Here is a 20,622-nt window from a genome sequence, read left to right as displayed (position 1 = left end):
TATGGAGCAGAGATAGTTTATAAGACTTATACACAACCTAGATCAATATCCCTCAAAACCATTTGATTTTATTTGCCTTCCAAAACAACTTTCTAATTAGAGGGGGAAATTTTTTTCTAATTTGGTTTTCCAAAGTCTCTGATTCTATAGCAAGTGCCTACAATGGGAGAAACTAGTATTCAGTACCCTACTATATAATTAACAGATTCTAGATTACAAAAAAAAACAGCTCTTATGACTTTGATTAGCATGACTCAATCCCCCAGAATCTAACCTGTGTTGAACAGGTAGATAAAACCCTATTTTGTATTCTGCAAAACAAAGGGCCAGATCACAGACTGAAGCAGTCACCAAGCTCTTTTTTGACATCTCTTTCTTTAAAAGGAATATTTGCATTTACAAAGAATATCCTTCACAGAGGGAATACAAAGAAAAACACTGCTGAGCTATGGACAAATTTCTTGTCAACTGCAGAATGTGCTAAAAGAGACTTCAAAGTTCTATCTGAGCCTCCTTATTTTGCAGATAACAGTCTAAGTTGCATTTTAAGGCTTAAGTTACCTGCTCAAGGCCTCAGCCAGAGCCAGGCATTTAACACAGGTCTCCTGACTCCCCAACATCAGTGTTTTTCCCATCGGTCTACACTGCCTGCTTCATCACAGAGCAGTGAGTAAGGACAGCTGAGATCACAAGAGACGCATGTTCAAATCCCAGCTCCTGAACTGATTAGCTGTGTGACATTAGGGGAGTTATTTAACATTTCTAAGCCTTACTATACTCATCTGTAACAAGGGGCAGTAGTATTTTCTATTAATATAGGTAGTATTAAATGAAAAGAATGCACATAAAGACTTATCACAGAGCCCGGAACACAATAAGTACTCAATAAATTTTTAAATGGATCAATTAACACTTATTACAATTAAGATACATAATATGGATATTACATCAACTAACTCTCTAGAACATAATAATGGCACCATGTTATGTGTGCATAATTTGTAAGTACATTCATTTTAATTGTAATTAGTTGTGTCAGAGAAACATAAGGAGAGGAACAGAGAAACAGAAAAAATAAGTTTAAAAAAGACCACCAAGATATCATTTGTAACCTTTATCTTTTTATCAGAATATAATTGAATCTATTTTATTTTCAAGTGTCATATGTCAAAATTTTTCTACTTATAAATAAATCCTACATAATTTTAAAAGGTAACTGGATCCTAATCAAGTGAGAAAACCTTCTATAGTCAGTCTGAACCAAAAATTCTAATTAAATAATAATAATTTGCTCAGGAAAACCAACTCAGTCACTCTTTAAAAACTTTTTATTATATTATAATAATAGATTCACAAGAAATTGTAAAAATAGTATAAAGATTTTCCATGTGTCCTTCACCCAGCTCCCTCCAATGGCAACATCTTATCACAACTATAGCCCATTGTCAAAACCAAGAAATTGACACGTGAATTGAGATGAAACTCACATTATAAGGTTACCATTTTAAAGTGTACAATTCAATGGTTTCTACTATATTCCTGGAGTTGTACAACTGTCACCACTAACCACCTTTTAAAGTCACCATAACTCTAAAGATCAGAAAATTTGATGTGTTCATTTTTAAAAATCTATTTAGTTCAAGTCAGAGTTAACCTTACATTTGCATTATTAATAATCCTCTATCAGCATTCACATTTTCAATGTATATCTACAATCAACATGTATTATCCAAAAAAAAACATTTATTGAGCCCCAAGGTGAGAACTTAGATACTAACTATAGAAAGATATAATCTCTGCCCTTCAAACAGTTCACAGTCTAGTGAGAGAGACATGTGAGTGAATATTTACATTTTAGTACAGTAAGTGCTACAATAATGTCCCCCAAAGATACTGCCCAGCAACACTGGGGAGTGAGTCTACCCTGGAATAAGGAGGCAATAAGAGGCTGATGATTCACACAGCAGGAGAAAATGCACATGGAGGATGATAGGAGACAAGGCTGGAAGGGAGGCAGCAGAGATCATGGGAGGCCTTCCATGCCATTCTATAAGGCTGTTATCCAGGAGGCAATGGGAAAAGCTTGAAGGATTTTAAAAAGAAAATGATCAGAGTTGCAATTTGGAAGCATGTGAAAGGTAGGAAAGGGTCCAACACATCACAGAAGGGTAAAACCTAGACTATTAGGACCCCATATCTGCCAAGCACAAATGGAGAGCCAAGGAAGGCAATGTAGGAGCTCTGATGCCTGCCATCACTGAGGCTACAGTCGAAAAAGAAGACTGAATTCATCCTGGCCCCTATCATACCTCAAAAACACCTGAGCTCTTGTGGCTTATTAGAAGTTCCCCTCTCATCTAACAGAAGCAGCATGACAGAGTGAGGAGTGAATTCAGCATGGCATGCTCCAATAGGACTGTGCTGGCCATTAAAATATTAAAGTCTCTCTCTACCAGTCAGCAAATAGCCGCTGCCCTGAGAGGCTCAACCCCAACCTCAACCCTACCTCCCATGATTGAGCACTAAATATTTAGTGTCTGGCCCAGCAGAGAGCTCTAGAAACAACTTTGAGAGCTCTCCGGCAGTATCTTGGTTAGCGAGGTAGGTATTCACCATGACTCACTGATTGTTGAATATTTTAAATATCACCCCCACATTGGGGCCAAGCCCAGTGATCTCCTTTAAAGGTTTAAACCATTAACACTTCTGTCACACACACCTGCAACAACAAAAGTTAATCACCAGTATTCTTTCATTATCTCCAATCTGCTTCAGATTCTCACTCCAAGTTCTGACCAGGTATTTCTACTTAAGGTTTATTTTGCTCCACCCAGACTGTTCCTCCAGTTTTTATCTTTTTGTTTCTCCCTTTAGTCAATGATTTTAACTCTCCCTCCAGTTTTACTGACTTTAGCTGTCCAAAGTAAAGACTTTCCTGGCCACAGACAGTGCCCCCTGCCATGTCCATCCAGTCCCTAAGACCAGACCTGAAGTCACAGTAGACATAGAGTCTCATTGGGTCTATTAATCCATTAAGTATAAATAAACACAAAAAAGTTAATTAAAAAACTCTAAACATAAAATATTCAATCCAGCCTCAAGATGTCACTTTATACAATACAGATTTTCATTTGTTTATATTTTCTCAAATTCCAATTAACTAAAATATAGAACACTTTTGTGTTAAATAATGAAATTAAAGGATATGGGTCACATTATGCTTCAGGTTATATTTATATTATATTACAATCACTTTTTTTTTAATACCTCCCACCACCAACAGAAGGTGTGGCCACCACACAAAGAATTTGACCATAAGCAAAGGTGTAACTTGAAAGTCATGGCATTTAGAAGTAATGATAAGAGACTGGACTAAATGAGTGGCCCAAAGTATAAATCAGCATAAAACAAAGGGCATAATAAGAGATGGACAGAAGACATATCACGTCATAAAAGATGGTAGGAAATAAAACTGTGGAAATCAAGAAGTGAAGCAAAAGTAAAGTTCTTCTACTGCTTCTGTCATTTTCTTCCAACAAGAAGCTAAAAGTACCTTATGTGAGATACATTATTAATAGGAATAGTCCATAATATTTTATAATGGCACACTAAAAGAATTTGCAGCAAGACATTATATTTCTCTTTAAAATAATCACTGTCTTATGTACCCAATATTAAAAACTGGAATACAGGTAATATGTGTTCTCCTTTACCATAAAAATTATTAGAAAACAATTCTTAGATGTGCTTTCTGTACTGTGGCTATTCATTTAAACAAGCTTATCTAAATTATCCAAGCAGTATGTTACAATAAGCGAAGAAAATGTTACTCAGCTATGTTGCTTATAGAACCTGACACTCCAACAAACAGCTCAGTAATACATCCTGCAGCTACACCAAGAAAACTCCCATTCACTTTTTTCTTTTTAACCTACTTCACACGTACTAGAATCTGAAAGTGGGCATAGACTGAAGAAGCTGCACTGTAGTACTGGAACTACCATATGTTTTGATCAGATTTTTCTCTTTCAACAGCCAAATTTCTTCCAAGTGGCCTCCCAAAGAGCTGATGGGATATCCTGTCTTACAGATGAATGTGTACTATAAAATTGCAGGTTCAATATGCCTTATAACACCCCAGGCATCACTGCCAGTCCATGGGTCTTCCTGACTTAACAAACCTTCAATTCCATAATAATTTTGGGAGCTTTTGGATTCTTCTCAAAGCAAAAATCAGGAAGAAGGCAGGCTGGATGCCTTCTCGAGCCTCAATTATCCCCTAGAAGTACTTGAGATCCTCAGGTGAATTGATTAATTCTGCTTCCTTGGGCTGTGATCAATATTCTTATCTGCTTCGCTCGTGTTTGACAAAACAAGAATTTTAGTAGTACCTCCTGCCTTGAGTTATCTGGAATCCTCTGGGACTCCTAGGGCCAACTCTTCCACTTAGGTGCTCTCAAAATTAGGCTAGGGCCCAGACTAGAGGCCCTTGAGTTAAATCAGGCTATAGAGAAATAAGGCTCTGCACCTGCGTCGAGGCGAAAGCTGATCTGCCTGACTATGGAGTGCCTGGATGGAGTACCAGACTAGGAGAGTTCCTAATGATGTGGCTTTTTCCTACCGTGAATTCAGCAAAAGTGGCCAGACGTTTGAGTGTGCCCTGGGGCATGCTGTTTTGATGCACCACTATTTCTTTCAGATCTTGGGCCTGTGGGCCTTTGCTAATTTATCTGGCTCCCATAATACCACTTCACAGCAAGCCTTCTTAATCTCTCCAACAAAATGGAGTGCCCATATTGTCAGTCATTCCCCTATTCATCAGTCCTTAGACTATCCCTTCTTTTTTCTTCTTTTCCAGAGCAAAATAACCTATTAGCATTGGCATTCGGCCGAACATTGATTGCCCAAATGCCAAACAGTGCTTTCTTGGAGGTTCCCATCCCCAAAGCTCTAGCCTGGCATTGTGTTGAATGCTAAACGTGCACCCTGTGTAGGGCTGGGAACTTCGGAGCTGGCAGACAGGGGTTCACGGGGGAATCCAGGGATGCACTCCTCCATCCTCTAGAAAAGCTGTTTTTGGTGGCCACTTAGATTTGGGAATAGAGATGCTGAAATATGTCTTTTAGGTTTCCAGGGGTCATAATTCCTAGCTGTAAATGCACAGTTTAGGTTGCACTGTATCATTCAAAGGATTTTTCAAACGTCGGCTGAATGTTGGAATTTGATATCCTCTTTTTTGTCAGATAACTAAACTGAGGCCAGAAATGACCACCCTTGAAAATAAAATTCATATGCAGTTGCTACAGCCACAGAATTAAGACTGATGTCCAAATCCACCTTTTCTTTATACAATGCCATTGCTTCATGCAGAATCTTAATTTGTGTTACACAGTTTTGGAAATAGATTTAATTCAATGCCAGCTTTACGCATTTATTTTTAGTTTAGACTGACTCCTCTGAGCACATCAAGAATGACTGAAATTTGCTGACAGTAATTTTTCCTGGGCAAGTAGATTCTGTTGTTTGACTCAAATGTACCAGAGTAAGTCAGATCAACATAGTAGAGGAAAGGCTAAGTATATTTGGCTTTTCATTTTTAGCTTTTCTACCTAGAAGTAGCCTGCTGTTACCTCAGCCTGGAATGCCCTTTACCCATCCCCACAGCCCATTTTCTGCTTTTGGCAATCTTTCATGACCTAGTTCAAATCTCACCTCCTTTGAGAAATATTTATTAATTTCAGAGTCCCCCACATTTGCACTGCCAAAGCATATCATCTTGTCTTAGCCCTGAATTCTCTGATTTTTACAGTTTGCTACTGACATGTCTGCAGTCCCACTCTTGATTGTAATCCCTTGTATGAAAGGGACATTTATTCTTCCGATTCCCTCAGTGCTTTAAATTGTGAAGATTTCTTTGAAAAACAGTATACAAATATGAAATAATCATATTTTTTTAGGTTAAAGACAAAAATTAAGCTAACCAATAAATATAAAAGCATCAAATGGGAATTATGACCCATCTTTAGAATCCTGCCCACTTGGAGACAGGTGTGGATACCTGCAAATAACCTATTTTTACCTCATAAGGGTAGAAAATCAGTTAAGGCCATTCACAAATAAATCAAAAGTCAGAAATTTGAGATTCACTCTTGGCTTCTTCTCCCTCACTTTTTACAACCAGTCAATCAAGCATACTCATCAATGCTACCTACTAAATATCAGTGTAACCCAGTAGTAGCGATTCAAGCATGAGACTCAGCTGGAAGACCTGTTAAAACAAACTGCTGAATTCCATATCCCTACTTTTGCTCTGTCTGCAGTAGGGCCAAAGATTTGCATTTCTAACAAGTACCCAGGTGCTGCTCATCCAGGAACACACTGAGAACCACTGCTTTAACCCACCCTCTACTCTGTCCTCCTTGATTTTAACAAGGTTCACAATTTCTACAAAAAGTCCCTGAACTGTGACACACTAAGATGGCTCGAATAAGGCATAAGAATAGCTAGGTTTGGTCCTGATCTTGAATGGCTTCCCTTGGTGGGCAGTGGTTGTCTAACCTGCAATGATCTTTAACACGTAGCAACAAGTCCTAAAGCATTTCTGGAGTGGTCCAGAGTATCTCTAAATATGAATCAACAGATGAGGTCATCGTAATGCAGAGAGTCAGAAGGAGAGGAGGGGGAATGAAAGCTATAATCACTGTCAAAGGGCTGTTTTCTGTAGACAAGTGAATGGAGCTATTGTACACAAACTCAGTGGTTGCCAAGCATGTGGCCCCATTATTTTGCCTGTATGAGCATGGCACGGAAGGATCTCCTTAGAGAACTCGATTCACAGAAGTTGGTGTTTAGTCTGACAGTAGTAAGCAAGAGGCTGAAGAATTTGAACCTAAGAAGCTTCACAAGTTCCTGCCTTCCAAATCTAGGATATGATACAATTAAGCTGGAAAGTCCACAAAAGTAAAATACTATCCTCAGAAGCAGAACAGCAATTACAACTGGTGAAAGACCAATGCAGGGGCCTATCTTGGTCAAGAAATTGACAACAATAATGAGGATCACATGGCCTTGGGAGGCAAGAGGTCCATAACCTAAACCCGGGGATTATTCTCCCAGAGAAACTGCTCTCCCCAGTCAATCTTTGGCTCTACCTATACGTTAAATGTTTGTAAAAGTGAAAAAAGTTGAATTGGCCACCAGGGCCTAAGATCTTTAAGAAATGGAAGGCAGGCTTCAATGGCTAGGATAGACAAAGGACAAGGTGTTTTGCTTTCAGAGGGGAAATACCATTCACTCTATAACATAGGATAGAGAGCAAATTTCTCACCTGCATGAGAAAACCATTCAGGTGGTTGACCTGAGTCCCAAGGATCAAGGCCATAAAACAGCAGGGCAACAACTGCCACCTGGCCTCCATGGGAGCCACACCGTCCTCCCTGAGCATCAAGTAAGTGAGATACAGAAGCTAACAATCCTCCATGATACTCACATCTCTTGGACAAGCTCTGGCTAGGCACAGCTGATGAAGAGTGACCCACAGGAGGCTGCTCCATGAAACAGGGTCTGCAGAGTCAGACAGACTGTTACAGGCAAAACTATCAGAGAAATGAATTCAACTTAAAATAGACATAATTAGAAACAGAGTGGGAAGCATGGTTCACTTCCTGTCAGGGCAAAAGGTTAGAAAATAAGGATATGAAGAGGTTGTTTTATGTGGTCCTCACTTAGGGGAAAGGAGTAAAGGAGGTTTCTGTGGCTGTTGTGATTCCTATGTTCAATATCCTAATTCTGCCAGACTTCTAATGCTCCTTGAAGCACTGTACTACACAGTATTCATTTGATCTAAGCCTTCTAAACCTGCAGAGAAGGGGGAAGTGAGGGCACCTGAAAGGCTTAAAATTCTAAGAGACAAACGAAAAAAATCACAGGAGCTATTATGGACTGGAGCTCCACTAATTCAACAAAGGATAATCACAGAAAGTTATCAGAGATCTTAAAGACTCCATAAAATACAACATGTACATACTGTCCTCAACATACAGAGAGGATGCAGAGCAACATGGTTTGAAATGGAATGAGTTGAAACTATAAAAAGGGTTATACAATTGTTAGAAAATGTTTATTGTTTTCAAGCATAAGAAATTTTAAAGTGTGGTAGTTAACATAGCAATCATGTGACACAAATCAGAAGAAATATTTATTGAGCTGTAACTATGTAAGGCACTGAACAGGTGCTGTAATTCTTAGGGTTTAAGATTTATAGCTTCCTCTTATCCTCTCCTTTATAAATTCTAATGTATAATCTATCAGAAAATAAAGTTCTGAAAATAAGCCAAAAATATTTAATGTAGCAATAATTATGTAATTGGTAAGTCGCCTCTAAAACTAATGCCCTGTTTCTTATTTGGGGTTGCACATTTTAAGACCTATACATAAACCACCACAAACATATCTTAAAATGACTTGTTTTTTGCTTCAGGTTGTCCGATTTTATTTTGGCAAACATTTTCTTTGTTTAAAGTACTGTATTAATGCTAGCACGGATATCATAAATGAGTCTGTGGACAATGTAAAAAACAGAGGACTCCAAAACCACATGCTCTTTTATTATACACTACGTTGAATTGCCTCATCTAGCATATTCATTCCAAGCAATTAATAGAATGCAAATTCATACAAATACCCTTGAGTAAAATCTGCTGTAGTGATTGCTTCTAGATTTCTCTTGGATGACACTGCCACTTCCTTAAACAGGAGTTCTTCAAAAGGAAAATCAAAGCACAAATATATACCTAGAATTACCTTCTGTACTAAAAAGATTGGTTTGCATTAGTTTTATACAATAAATGTTTTAATACAGAAATTAAGAAACAGAATACAAATGCTTTTAGGATCCTAGAAGGCTAATTTTGGAACTATCTTAGTTTCAAAAATTAGAGTTTTTTGTAACAGAGATCCTGAGACAGCATAATTACTTTTTAAAATAAAGTTTAAAAAAACAATATTCATGAAAAAACAACAGCTTTTGTGTTTTTCTGTGTGAATAAAATTACCCTAATTCTCTAAGAACATATCTTTTGCATTAATGCAACCAGGGATTCCACTTACCAAGAAGCAGAAGTTCATAGAAAAGACAAATCATGTTCCAAGCAATAATGCCCTCTAAAGCCAAAGACTTGGTAGCAAAGAAGGAAAGCAAACCTGAACTCCTGATTTTAAAAAAGAATTCTAATAAAGATGTCAGTTATGCTGGCCTTGGATTTTACAATTTTATTGAGATAAACCAGAAATCATTTTAAGGGGACTTACAACTTAAATTCATTTATTTTCCTAAAAAAGTAAAACATTTCACAATTCTATTTCTGAATTGAACAGAATAAGGCACAATGTTAAGTACAGTATATTTGTTTAAATGTTACTTATTATTTGTAGTGATACTTCCAAATAACTCTCTCCTGCAAAACAAGTATTAAATTCCCATTTTATAATGAGGAACTATGAACTAGAGCTCCACTAATTCAACAAAAGATAACTGCAGAAAGTTATCAGAGAACTCAAAGGCTCTATACAATACCGCACACAGTTTACATACTGTACTTCTCACCAGAAAGGGGGGCTGCAGAGCAAAATGGTACAGACAGGTGAAGTGACTTAGGGAGTCAGAATGGCGAGAAGGAACAAAGATGAGATTTAGAGACAAAAGGACTGGGTTTTAAATACAGTACAGCCACCTACTAGCTTTGAGCAAGTTCCTTCATCTGGGTCTGTCTTTCATCTGTGAAATGAGGATAATACCACATACCTCTCAATGGTTGATGTAAGGTATAAGTAAAGGACCTAGCAGAAAGCCTAGCACACAATTAGCCATTCAACAAACATAGACTCTCCCACAAATCCGCAATCCCATTTCTTCAGCTAGTACAATGGCTATAGAATCAATTCATAATGCTGATGTGAGGTAAATCAGGTAATCATACAGGTAGAGGGCCTGCAGGTGCAGAGATCAATACATTTGTTCTCTCCCTCAACATTCCCTCCCTTACCCCAGGCCCCACAGTTACCAACTAGCTGAGCCACAATCAAACCCATATTTTGGTTACACTATAGAACTGTCTCTGCACACACATTTCATTTATGGTCGTACCTTATTTAACTGCAAAAACTAATTTAACCTAGCTGCTTAATCAGTTGTAATTTTAATGTGTTCCCAGTAAAATCATTCATTTTAAAATTCATTAAACATTATTTTCTAGGGTAGCTTTACTTTTCAGCAGTAACAAAAAATGATTAATATTTCTGAGTTGACAATATATATTTTTCAATACATATTTCTATTGGAATTTCTGCAATATATATTCTTAATATTTTATAAACTGTTATAACCTGAAAGATAGTTAAAAATCTATTCCTTAGGATATTACATGCCTAAGCACCTAAATGACTCCATTTGGTATACTGAGCTCAAAGATACTAGGTAGCCTTTTTATTTTTCCTATTTTCTCCCAAATAAAATAACAAAATAAGGTAGTAAATGTAGTAAGTAAATATAGATGTGCATAAATGAAACAGATGTGTGAAAAATATGGGCCAGATCTACCTTTATGAGGCAATGACCTTCAAAACTGTCAGGGAGCTGTTAACAGTGTTCTTCACAGGGAAGCAATTATACTTCAGCCCTCCTATGTATGCTTTTATTTCTCATGGTCTACAAATATATTTGCATATCAGAAAGAATAAAAGAATAGTCTGATAACTGCAACCTTCACTGAGAAGAAATAAGTCATTTTCATTACCTTAATAATCACATCCTAAAGGCCAGATCAGTATAACTGCTGCAATATGAAAGACTGGACCAACACTGACAGAATTTCCTACAACTGAAATTTACCAAATGTGGCAATTATGACTCTAACTCAATGATAGATACATTTCTGATCCTCTAATACCCTAAGTGGTCTCTGATGATCTCAAGAATCATTGAAATCTTTCTAAAATAGATACCTTATTTAAAGAAAAACACAGCATACAATACTTTTAGGAAAAGGAGCTCAAATTATTACCAAAAAACATTTTTAAATATACAGTACTGCAATTCCTAAAATGTTGGAAGTATTGCTTTAACCTAATAAGTAGTTCACAGCTCCTTTTCATACTGATTCATACTGTGCCTAGTGTCTGAAAAATAAGCACGTGTGTGCACACATACACACACACACAACAGAAATGTACAAGGGGGGAAAGTTGCTAAGAAAAGCTCAATCTCTAAATACTCAAAAGACGTATATGCACAAAATATTGATTTCACATTAAGATATTGTCTTTTTTTACATTTCCTAATAAGGGTCAAAATGAAAGCAATTCACAATAGTAGTGCCAGATAATGACAATATTACATACACTCTAGGATTCCTGTGCTTTTTTAATTTCATGCAAGAATCACAATGCACAATCGTTAACACATCTAGATAGTTACACTTACACCAGATGGTCATGTTACACCAAGCTTAATTTTTTAAAGTGATCTAAAATTTTTTAACATTTTAAATTGTCATAATGTAAACTAATACCAGCTGGAAAATAAACACAACCATAATAGCATATAGCAAGCATAAATCCAATAAGTCCTGCTCAATTTAAAAATAATATTTTTCTCAACAGTAATAAAAACTATCCACAACCATAGTGACCATCAGCCAACTGGCTTTTCCATCAACTAGGAAAGATAACTAGTTGCCTTACTGTAATACTTTAAAACCCCAAGGTTATCACTAGTGGAGAAGTGACATGAATTGTGTTTCATTTGTACTGTATATTTTGGCAAGTGAATGACCTGCCTCAGAAATTTTGTTTCACCATATACCCCAAAAGTATTTTTGGGATTCATGTAGTCTAAATTTCACACTGCCCTTGATATGCTACCATGTAAATGCTTTAAATTTTAAAACAAAAGGATTTAAAAGCTCTACAAAATGTATTCAAATGGTCAAGATGTCCACTCAATCAATGTTTTCTCGAGCCTTCCAACAAACAAACAAACAAAAAAAACTGTACATGATACATAAAGATACAATAGAAACAAAAAGTATCATGTCTCTCATTCAGCAAGGAAATAATACACAACATCTCTCTATCATATCCAACTACAAAAATCCTTTCACTGGATGGCTAGCATCTTTATGATTGCTTAATCTGTATCTAAGTGGCCTGAAAAAGAGATTTTGTTCTCTTTCTCTACCCTCATGGATCTTTGGCAGAAGTCAGCACTTACGCTTAGAGCTGGTTTTGGGGGGTGGGAGAAAAAGCAAAGTGGAGGGGAGGCTGAACTGAGCACGGAGTCAGCAGAGAGCAGCTGCTCTCATATAGTAGCCAAGGTCTTTCTCACACACCGCTATTTTCCACTATTGAGCATTGTCAGCAAAAAAAATTAATGGGGGGGGGGCCGGGGAGGGAGACAAAGAGGGTAGGACCCGGGCCGACAGTTCTGTCTGCCACATCTGAGGCGAGAAGCCCTCTGGGGTTTCTCGCTGCTAACGTAAGGGATCAGGTGAGACCCCTTCGGATCCAACTCAATTTGCTTCTCCAAAAAGAGCAGTTTCCGGCAGTGAGCGCAGGATCCTCCTGGCTGCTGAACTAACACCGGAGCATTGTCAATGTGTTCTCTCTCTGACTTTATGAAGGAGGAGAGAGGGCTGTGACTGCATTCCTGGGGAAGACTACTACTCCTGACGTGCCACACGGCAGTAGTGAAAGAACATAAGCAAGAGGTTGTGAAAAAAAGAAAAATCCCTTGAAAAATACCAGGTTCTGAAGAAATGCTGTGCAGCATTAACGAATTGTTGGCGTTTTTTTGTAAGTCACCGATTCTTCCTCGCCAATGCCAAATGTCAAATGTCAAACAGCTAGGACTTGTTGCTAAATCTTTACCTCACGCCCCCAGAAATACCCAATTGAATAAGGTTTGAGGAGCGAAATGCCGGAGGGGGCCCTAAATCTTTAAAGCCCAGAGGGTTGGGCTCCCTTCAATAGGCCACTCTGCATGGGCTGCGCGTTCAGTTCTACCTTCTGAGAGCTCTGACTCACAAATGCTGAGGGGGAAATTATGACATTCACCATTATCCTTCCAACCAGAGAGAGATAAGAAAAGCAGCCAGCCGTCCTTGCCGGGCCGGAGAGTCAAAGCCTGAGCCCCCCGACGGGGCGGCCGGGGAAAGAGCCTCCCGCCTTGAACGCCTCCCTCCAGACGCCCGCAGAAGGTGCTCCACACACTGGCGGGTTCGAGGAGCCAGGATGGAGCGCTCTCAGCCCCGAAGAGGGCAGGGACGAGTTGGGGGTCCAGGACTCGCGGACTCGCCCCGAAGAGGCGCCGAGTGCCGTGTGCCCAGCCCCAGAATGGGGCTCAGGCGGAGGCGCCCTGCACCTGGGCCGTCCGCCGCAGCCAGGAACGGACAAAGCGCTGGGGTCTGGGGCGACCCCCGGTTGGCGGCCGCGGGCCAAGTTGGCCAGACTCGGGGGACGAAGGGGTCCCGTGGGCGGGGCAGGGTGGGGCGGCGGGGCACTGACCTGGATGGTGCAGGTGTACTCGCTGTCGTCCAGCAGCCGCACGGTGCAGCTGTACTCGCGCTCCAGGCTCCTGCTGCTACCGCTCATCAACCTGCTCAGCATCTTCCCGCCCGCCCGCCCGCCGCCGGGAGAGACGCGGCGGCGCTGCGGACCCCGGACAAGGCGCCCCTCAACCGGGCAGCTCCGCGCCGACCCCAAGCACCTGCACCATCACCCCAGTGCAGTCGCTGCCGCTGCCTCCTGCTGGCGCCGCTCCTCCTCCTTCTCCTTCTCCTCCTGCTTCTCCGCCACCGCCTCCCCCCAGTCAAGAGCGAGCGCCAGGATCTCTCTCCTCGGCGCCCCACAGCCCGTGCCCAGCTCGTAGGGCGGGGCCTCGGCCGGAGGGGCCCAATAGGGGTCAGCGCGGCGGAACCGAGTGGCAGACGGTAGAACCAATAGAAATAGGGAACTGGGATGATGGACAAGCTGGGGAAGCAATCATGAGAAAGCAGTCCGACCGAGCCAAGCCGGACCAGCCCTCTGGCGTCCCAAACGAGGGGCTTCTTTTCTCCCTGCAGTTCCTATAGATGCTGTTTACCCTCACCCGGGCCAGGTATGGACACCCGTCTGGATCGATGTCTAGTGCTTGGTCTATGTCTGGACTCTGTTTCAGGGGCCAAGTCCCACACTCTGCAACGCCGCTGTTCCCGCCCTCTCGGGAGCCAGAGCCCGTGCGAGCTCAAATCATTGCACCTGCAGAATGCAGGCACCTTCGACTCTGGACCAGGCGGCTGCCCCCACCTGCGCTGTACCCCACGGCGGCCCGACGGTCGTCTCTGCTCCACCCCCTCCTATTTTGGAGAACTCTGTGTTTTACAGGAGCTACTTAAGTGAAAGCTGCAGGGTTCTCAGAGGTTCTTAAGCACCGGGGTTTAACCCCTAGAAAACCCTCCACTCAAACACCCTTTGCCTCCTTCCTTTTATTTTTCAGAAGACAAAAGGAAGAGACAGGCGTGCTCCTTCAGCCAGTATAATGCAGAGGAAACGATGGATCATTTCCTTACCCCTTTAGAACTAGAATTATCATGTCTTCAGACTTCCTCAACAAAACACCAGAGTATGTCAGGAGGTATACATCACAAAGAAAAAAATTGGCTCCTGCTTTCTGTGACCCCGTATTTAAAGACCTCATGTTGTTTACCAAAATTTCAGCAAGTTAAGAAACATAATATCCTCCCTCAAAATTTTTTGATGGAAAGTAATGTTATAAAAGAATCAATCAACAAAGAACATTTATGCTGTAATAAATGTATTAATTGAAAAATAATGGAATATACACGATTTCCTGTTACCATTTATTCTGTTGTTTGTAGGAATAACAACAAAAATGTAACCCTACATTAATGGAGAAAAACATCCAACCATTAAAGTATGCTTCTTCCCTAGTGTCTCTGGAGTCCAGGATTTACCCCATTTTTTTGCATATGACCACCGTTCTCTGTACCTTGGATTGCTTATCACCTAGTAACTTGGATTGCTCTCCTTATTAGTTGCGTTCTCCCTTGTAGCATTTAATAGCCAGAAGAGGGGGTGCTTCTTTTCAATACAATCTTGGAGAAGTTAAGAAACTAGAACAAGTGAGCCAAGTATTCTAGCCATAAAACCAGCTGTTTATAGCCCCAGCAGGTAGCCTGGTGCTTGCAACATAATAGATACTCAATAAATGTTTGTTAAATAAAGTAAATGGAATTGACAGATATTTTACTGCATCTAAACCCCAAGGGAAGGTCTGTGAAGAAACTAAGAATATCAGGAAGGTCTTGGAGACAAGTGCAAGTATTACTATATCAAAGTGATTTTCTACAAAGCTCAGCTTTGTTGTGTACTTGGGAGAAGATAATGAAAGATTTTAGACAGGCAGAACTTTTTTTTGTCATTATTTTTTTATTTGCCTTTTTTTTAACATTTTTTATTGATTTATAATCATTTTACAATGTTGTGTCAAATTCCAGTGTTCAGCACAATTTTTCAGTCATTCATGGACATATACACACTCATTGTCACATTTTTTTCTCTGTGATTTATCATAACATTTTGTGTATATTTCGACAGGCAGAACTTTTGTTGAAGGAAAAGTTGCTATTTGATATAAATCTACAGGAATAAGAAAAAAAATCCAAAAAGCTAGAGAAAGATTGGTAGCCTGGTGGTAGAGAAGCATCTTTAACAGGTTATGCAAATAAGCAGCTTTTAGAATAAAAAGGCAAAGCACCATGAGTCCAGAAAAGCTCTGTGGAACTGAATGAAGTCTTTTTTCAAAGTATGACCATAGATGCAATCAACAAGGATAAGATTGTGGCTTCTAAGCCAATGCATTAAGTAACATTCCTGCTCAGCCTAAGAAAATCATGTCAACTTAGATGCTCATCCCAATGAAAGACCAGTCAGATATTCATCATGCTTACCCATATTATCCAGAAAGAGCATCAAACCTTTCCTTACTCTCTGACACAGAACACTTTGTGAAGAAAACAGAGAATGGACAAATAATGGAAGAAAAATGAGGATCTATCAGTTTCTGATTACATGTATGTCTCTACAACAAGGCTTGAGAACAGAGGTCTAAGGGGAACTAAAAAGAAAGGGCTCATATAAATTCAAACTGAGGACTATTTTGTTTACCTTTGTTTTTCTCAAGTCTATGGAGCAGGATGCTGAGGATGGAAAAGTTTTGTTCAATAAAAGGCCTCCTATGCCATTGAGAATCAGAGTGTCATAGCTTTCATGAGTTTTTGAGTATAAAGTTCATACTTAAAATAAAATCCTCAACTACAACTACCTTCTAAATTACCAGGATATCAGTCCCCTTTAGAGTTTTCCCCCCTTCTCTACAATGGTCAAGTCCCCAGGAGAGGTCCTGTCACCCACATATTCCTAAAATAACTGAACTACTCCTGCCTCTGCTTCAGATGTCCCCATACCCTGAAGTTCTGGGACGCTGAGCTCTCTCCAGCCCATGTAATCATTAGCATTGCCTTGCGATTTGGCAGGAAGGGGCACTGCCCTCCCTTCACCAGGACATCAGAAACACAGGCCCTTCTCACAAAAGTCTCCTCACCACATGGCTAAGGCCAGGATTATATAACAATATTAGAAAGAATAATCTAGAACAATCTGCAGGTATGATATGGCTACTCTACAAGCCCTTAGGGACTAGAACAGGCTTGCCTTACTGTTGAACTTCCAGCCTGGGTCCATATGGCTGGGTCTGTGCAACTCACCTCTCAATCAAGAGTTCCCTTGCCCATGTCTTGAGCATCCAGGCCCAACCACTGTAAAACTCAGAGAAGAAAACAACTCTCCTCACTCAGTTTAAGGTCTACTTTCAAAGTCCCATTTTCTGTCCCAGGTGCAGCTTCTCCCTAAGGACGACTGACCACGGGAATATATACTCCTTCAGAGGAAATCCCACCTTCCAGCCCCAGGGGTAAGACCTTGACCTCTGATCACTTTAGAGCATAACTGTCCAATATCAGCCCATTTCTCACAAAGATTGAGTTATTCAGTCTTTATATGTGGTCCTCAGTCTTTATAAGGAAGAGCCTCACCAAAGCCAGTTCAGTATATTTGCATGACTATTTCTCCAGGAAGCAGTAAGGATCATGCCTGTCTTTGCTTTCCTGTATCCTTTAGATCTCGGCTTCTGTTCTCCTAAGAAGCAAGAGTTCAAAGAAGGACATCCACATCTCTACAGAAACAACAATATATTGACACATGTATGGTCTAAATCAACAGAGAGAAAAGAAACAGTTCTGTCCTCTTCTGCATCAATGTTGGAGGGGAACAGTGCTCCTCCTCCAAACACAAAGAATTGCATATCCAAATGGAGCCCTGCTTCTCAGTCTAAAGCATCTACGATTCAGGTTAATGGTTACAATACAGTTTTCCAAGAGTAATACATGTATGCTTGCTTTAATTTGAGGAGTTAAACAATTCATGGAGTTTTCCCAGAACAGTCTACCTCTGAAGAAATGTTCAATTCTTCTCTTTTATCAGCACAGAATACTACCTACAGTTTAAGAAACAGTTTTTCTTTTCTTGTTTTTTTATTGAAGTATAGTTGATTTACAATGTTGTGTTAGTTTCAGGTGTACAGCAAAGTGATTCAGATGTATGTGTGTGTGTGTGTATTCTTTTCCAGTATAGGTTATTACAAGATACTGAATGTATTTTCCTGTGCTATCCAGTAAGTGTATACCCTTTTTGTTTATCTATTTTATATATAGTAGTGTGTATCTGTTAATCCCAAACTTCTAATTTTTCCCTCCCCCCAGCTTTCGGGTTTGGTAACCATAAATTTGTTTTCTATGGAAAGAACAGCTTTTCTACCCTCTACCAACCCTTAGGATTTTCAGTTTAGCCCTTATTTAAATACTTAAAAGAAGTATTTTTATGTGAAAATATAAGAAATACATGTGCTTTTTAAGTAGCAAACTGCATTTATTGAGCATTTATTTTGTGTCAAGCACATACTCTGTGACAGCTTTCTAGACTACATAAGACACAGCCCAAAGAATATGGGAAAGGAAATATACAAACCGAGAAGTTCACAATCTAAAAGAGAATATTAGATGTACGTACAATTAGCTATAATATAATACATGGGGCATGAGCAAAGTACTGGAGGAGAACAACAACTAGTACAATTATTTAAGCATGAGAGAGTGAAGTCTAACAGAAAAGGCATTTGAGTTGTGTCTTAAGGAATGCAGTGGTATCATGATGGTTGCAGACAGCAGGAGAAGAGAAGGATATGGGATGAGAAGTGCCACTTTAAGTAGAGGAAACAGCATAAGCAAAGACATAGAAGCACAAATGTATAGTATATTCTAAAAATTGCAAGTATCCCTAAATGGATAACATGTGAGGTGCATTGGCTGGGAAGAGATGGACTGAAGCCATATTATATAGGACTTTCAATGCTATGCTTGAAAATTTAGAGTCTGTTTTAGACAATAGGAGGGCAGGGGAGGTTTTTAAGCAGAGAAGTGACAGGATCAGATCTGTATTTGGAAATACTCATTTTGATAGCAATATGAATGATTAAATTAGAGCAAGCGGAGATTACTTACTGGAGGAAAATGCATTCTGAAAACAATAGAATGTCTTTAATGAGGCATCAGAAGCATCTATAATACACCTCTCAGATGTGGGTGACAGGCTTTATCATATTTTCCAATTATGGTTCATTTTCCTTATATTTCCAGCCAGTCTTCAGCCATTGTTCTAGCAACAAAATGTATATGAAACAAAGCAAATTAACTCATTTATTCCAAAAATAATCAACTGATGATCACTATATGCAAGTCCCTATGCCAGGTGCTAAGAGAATTCAAAGATGAATGAAACATATTCCCAATCCTCATAGAATTTACAGTCTTGTGCAATCTGCAAAATTACTTCAACAGCATTTATTAAGTATTCAGTTTATGTTGATTAATATTCAATGCAATGCACACTGGTTTAAAAAAAGATATAAAGGGGAAAAGCAGCAAAGATATGAGAAATAGCCTTTAAAATATGCGCAAAGAAAATATATAAACAAGAAGACATCAAAACAGCCCATATATTTTTTAATGGAGGTACTGGGAATTGAACTCAGGACCTCATGCATGCTAAGCATGTGCTCTACCACTGAGCTATCCCCACCATATTTCTTGATTAATAGTGTCAATTAACTACTTGCTCTGCAAAATAAGATAATTAACATTATTATACTTCCTCCACCCTCTGTACTCCAACTCCCAGTTTTTGTGACATATTATCTCTACTTGTCAGAGTTTATAACATTTACAGCTTTTGACAACCATATTGACTCTAACTGTGAAGTCTCATTTCTGTATTCAAATGGATCCAGTGCTTACCACCAATCCTTTTGTCCTAGCATCATCTTTCCTGGGTTTTTTATTTTTATTCACATCCTGGTAGGTGGGATTTCTTTGCTAAGTAGTTTGTTCAAGAATGGTTAATGGCCACATTCCCTGAGTTCTTTTTCTTTTTTTTTTTTTTTTTTTGTCTTCCTGTTGCCTTTATACTTGAATAAATACCTGAACAGAAATACTACTTGTGGCTCACACTTTCTTCACTTTCCTTCTCTCAGAATTTTGTTGCCATGGCTCCTATGTCTTTATTTCTTGTCATTTGCTATGGAGCAGTCTGAGATGAGTCCAAATTTCCCCTACAGGTGATTTTTTTTTTTCTTTCAAGGTGCCTGAAGGATCTATATAGTTAGCCTGAAATTTAAGAATATAATCAGAATATCTCTGTTAATTGCTGTAAATCTTTTCCCCGGTGTAAGATGGGTGGCTTATTATTTTTTAATTTGTTGGGTTCTCTTCCTCCAGGACACCAATTAGCCCAATATTGGATCATATTTGACGTATCTTTCATTTCTTTTAAATTCTTAAACCTCTATGCCTTTTCCTCCTTTATTCATTGTGATTGTCCCAAGTCTTTCCTCCATGCTATTAACCTGATTTTCAGCCAAGTCTATTTTGTCCCTTGCTGTTGAAATTTATTTATATGATCTGTAATGACATTACTTTGGTTCTCAGTCATTCTATTGCTTAATGTCTCATCTTGGGTGTCTCACTGTACTGAGCATTATTTCTTATTGGGTCTATACCACAAAACATTCTTAAGGAACATACTTCTGTGGGTTGTGACAGAAAGTTATCCTTAACCAATCTTTAGTCTGGCTCCTCTGAATCCCCTTCCCAACTAGGCCTTGACTTTTTGATCTTTTTCCATCTTTTGCACTTTTGTCTATCTTTGTATCGCCCAAGTTTAGCAAGAATCTTGTTAAGTCAGTTTAGCTAGAACCCCCCAAACTCAACATCTGCTCATCCTCAATGTCTTACCAAATTTCTCACTCCCTACCATCCCCCAGGTCTGATCACCTTGGTCTGCCTTCAGCAAGAATCTTGTTAGGTTGGTTTAGCCAGAATCCCCGCTAATCTCTGATGTTTCTTCTTAGTAATTTTTATCCACTGACTCCCACGCCACCCCTCCAATCGCCATCCT

General features: G+C 39.4%; 1 protein-coding gene across 16 annotated transcripts in view; it reads right to left on the bottom strand.

The window, feature by feature from the left end:
* FRMD5 (FERM domain containing 5) overlaps nt 1-20,622 on the bottom strand; it is a 372,595-nt gene that overhangs the window by 264,695 nt on the left and 87,278 nt on the right. For 6 of the 16 annotated variants that reach the window (XM_072962550.1, XM_072962548.1, XM_072962546.1 and 3 more), the window contains one exon: nt 18,672-18,825. The exons of 5 other annotated variants lie outside the window; for them this stretch is intronic. Coding sequence is in view for 4 of the 11 variants with exons in the window: in XM_072962554.1 (XP_072818655.1) it covers nt 13,561-13,662 (102 nt within the window). In the remaining 7 variants the exon portion in view is untranslated. Of the gene's footprint in view, nt 1-7,489; nt 7,516-13,560; nt 13,842-18,671; nt 18,826-20,622 lie in introns of those variants that run through there. 5 more of the 16 variants (XM_072962554.1, XM_072962565.1, XM_072962545.1 and 2 more) reach the window with 2 other exon arrangements.

The sequence above is a fragment of the Vicugna pacos genome, chromosome 6 (assembly GCF_048564905.1).
Source record: "Vicugna pacos chromosome 6, VicPac4, whole genome shotgun sequence".
NCBI classification, from domain to species: Eukaryota; Metazoa; Chordata; class Mammalia; order Artiodactyla; family Camelidae; genus Vicugna; species Vicugna pacos.
The sequence above is the reverse complement of the archived record's forward strand: the minus strand, read 5'-3'. Positions and strand labels throughout refer to the sequence as shown.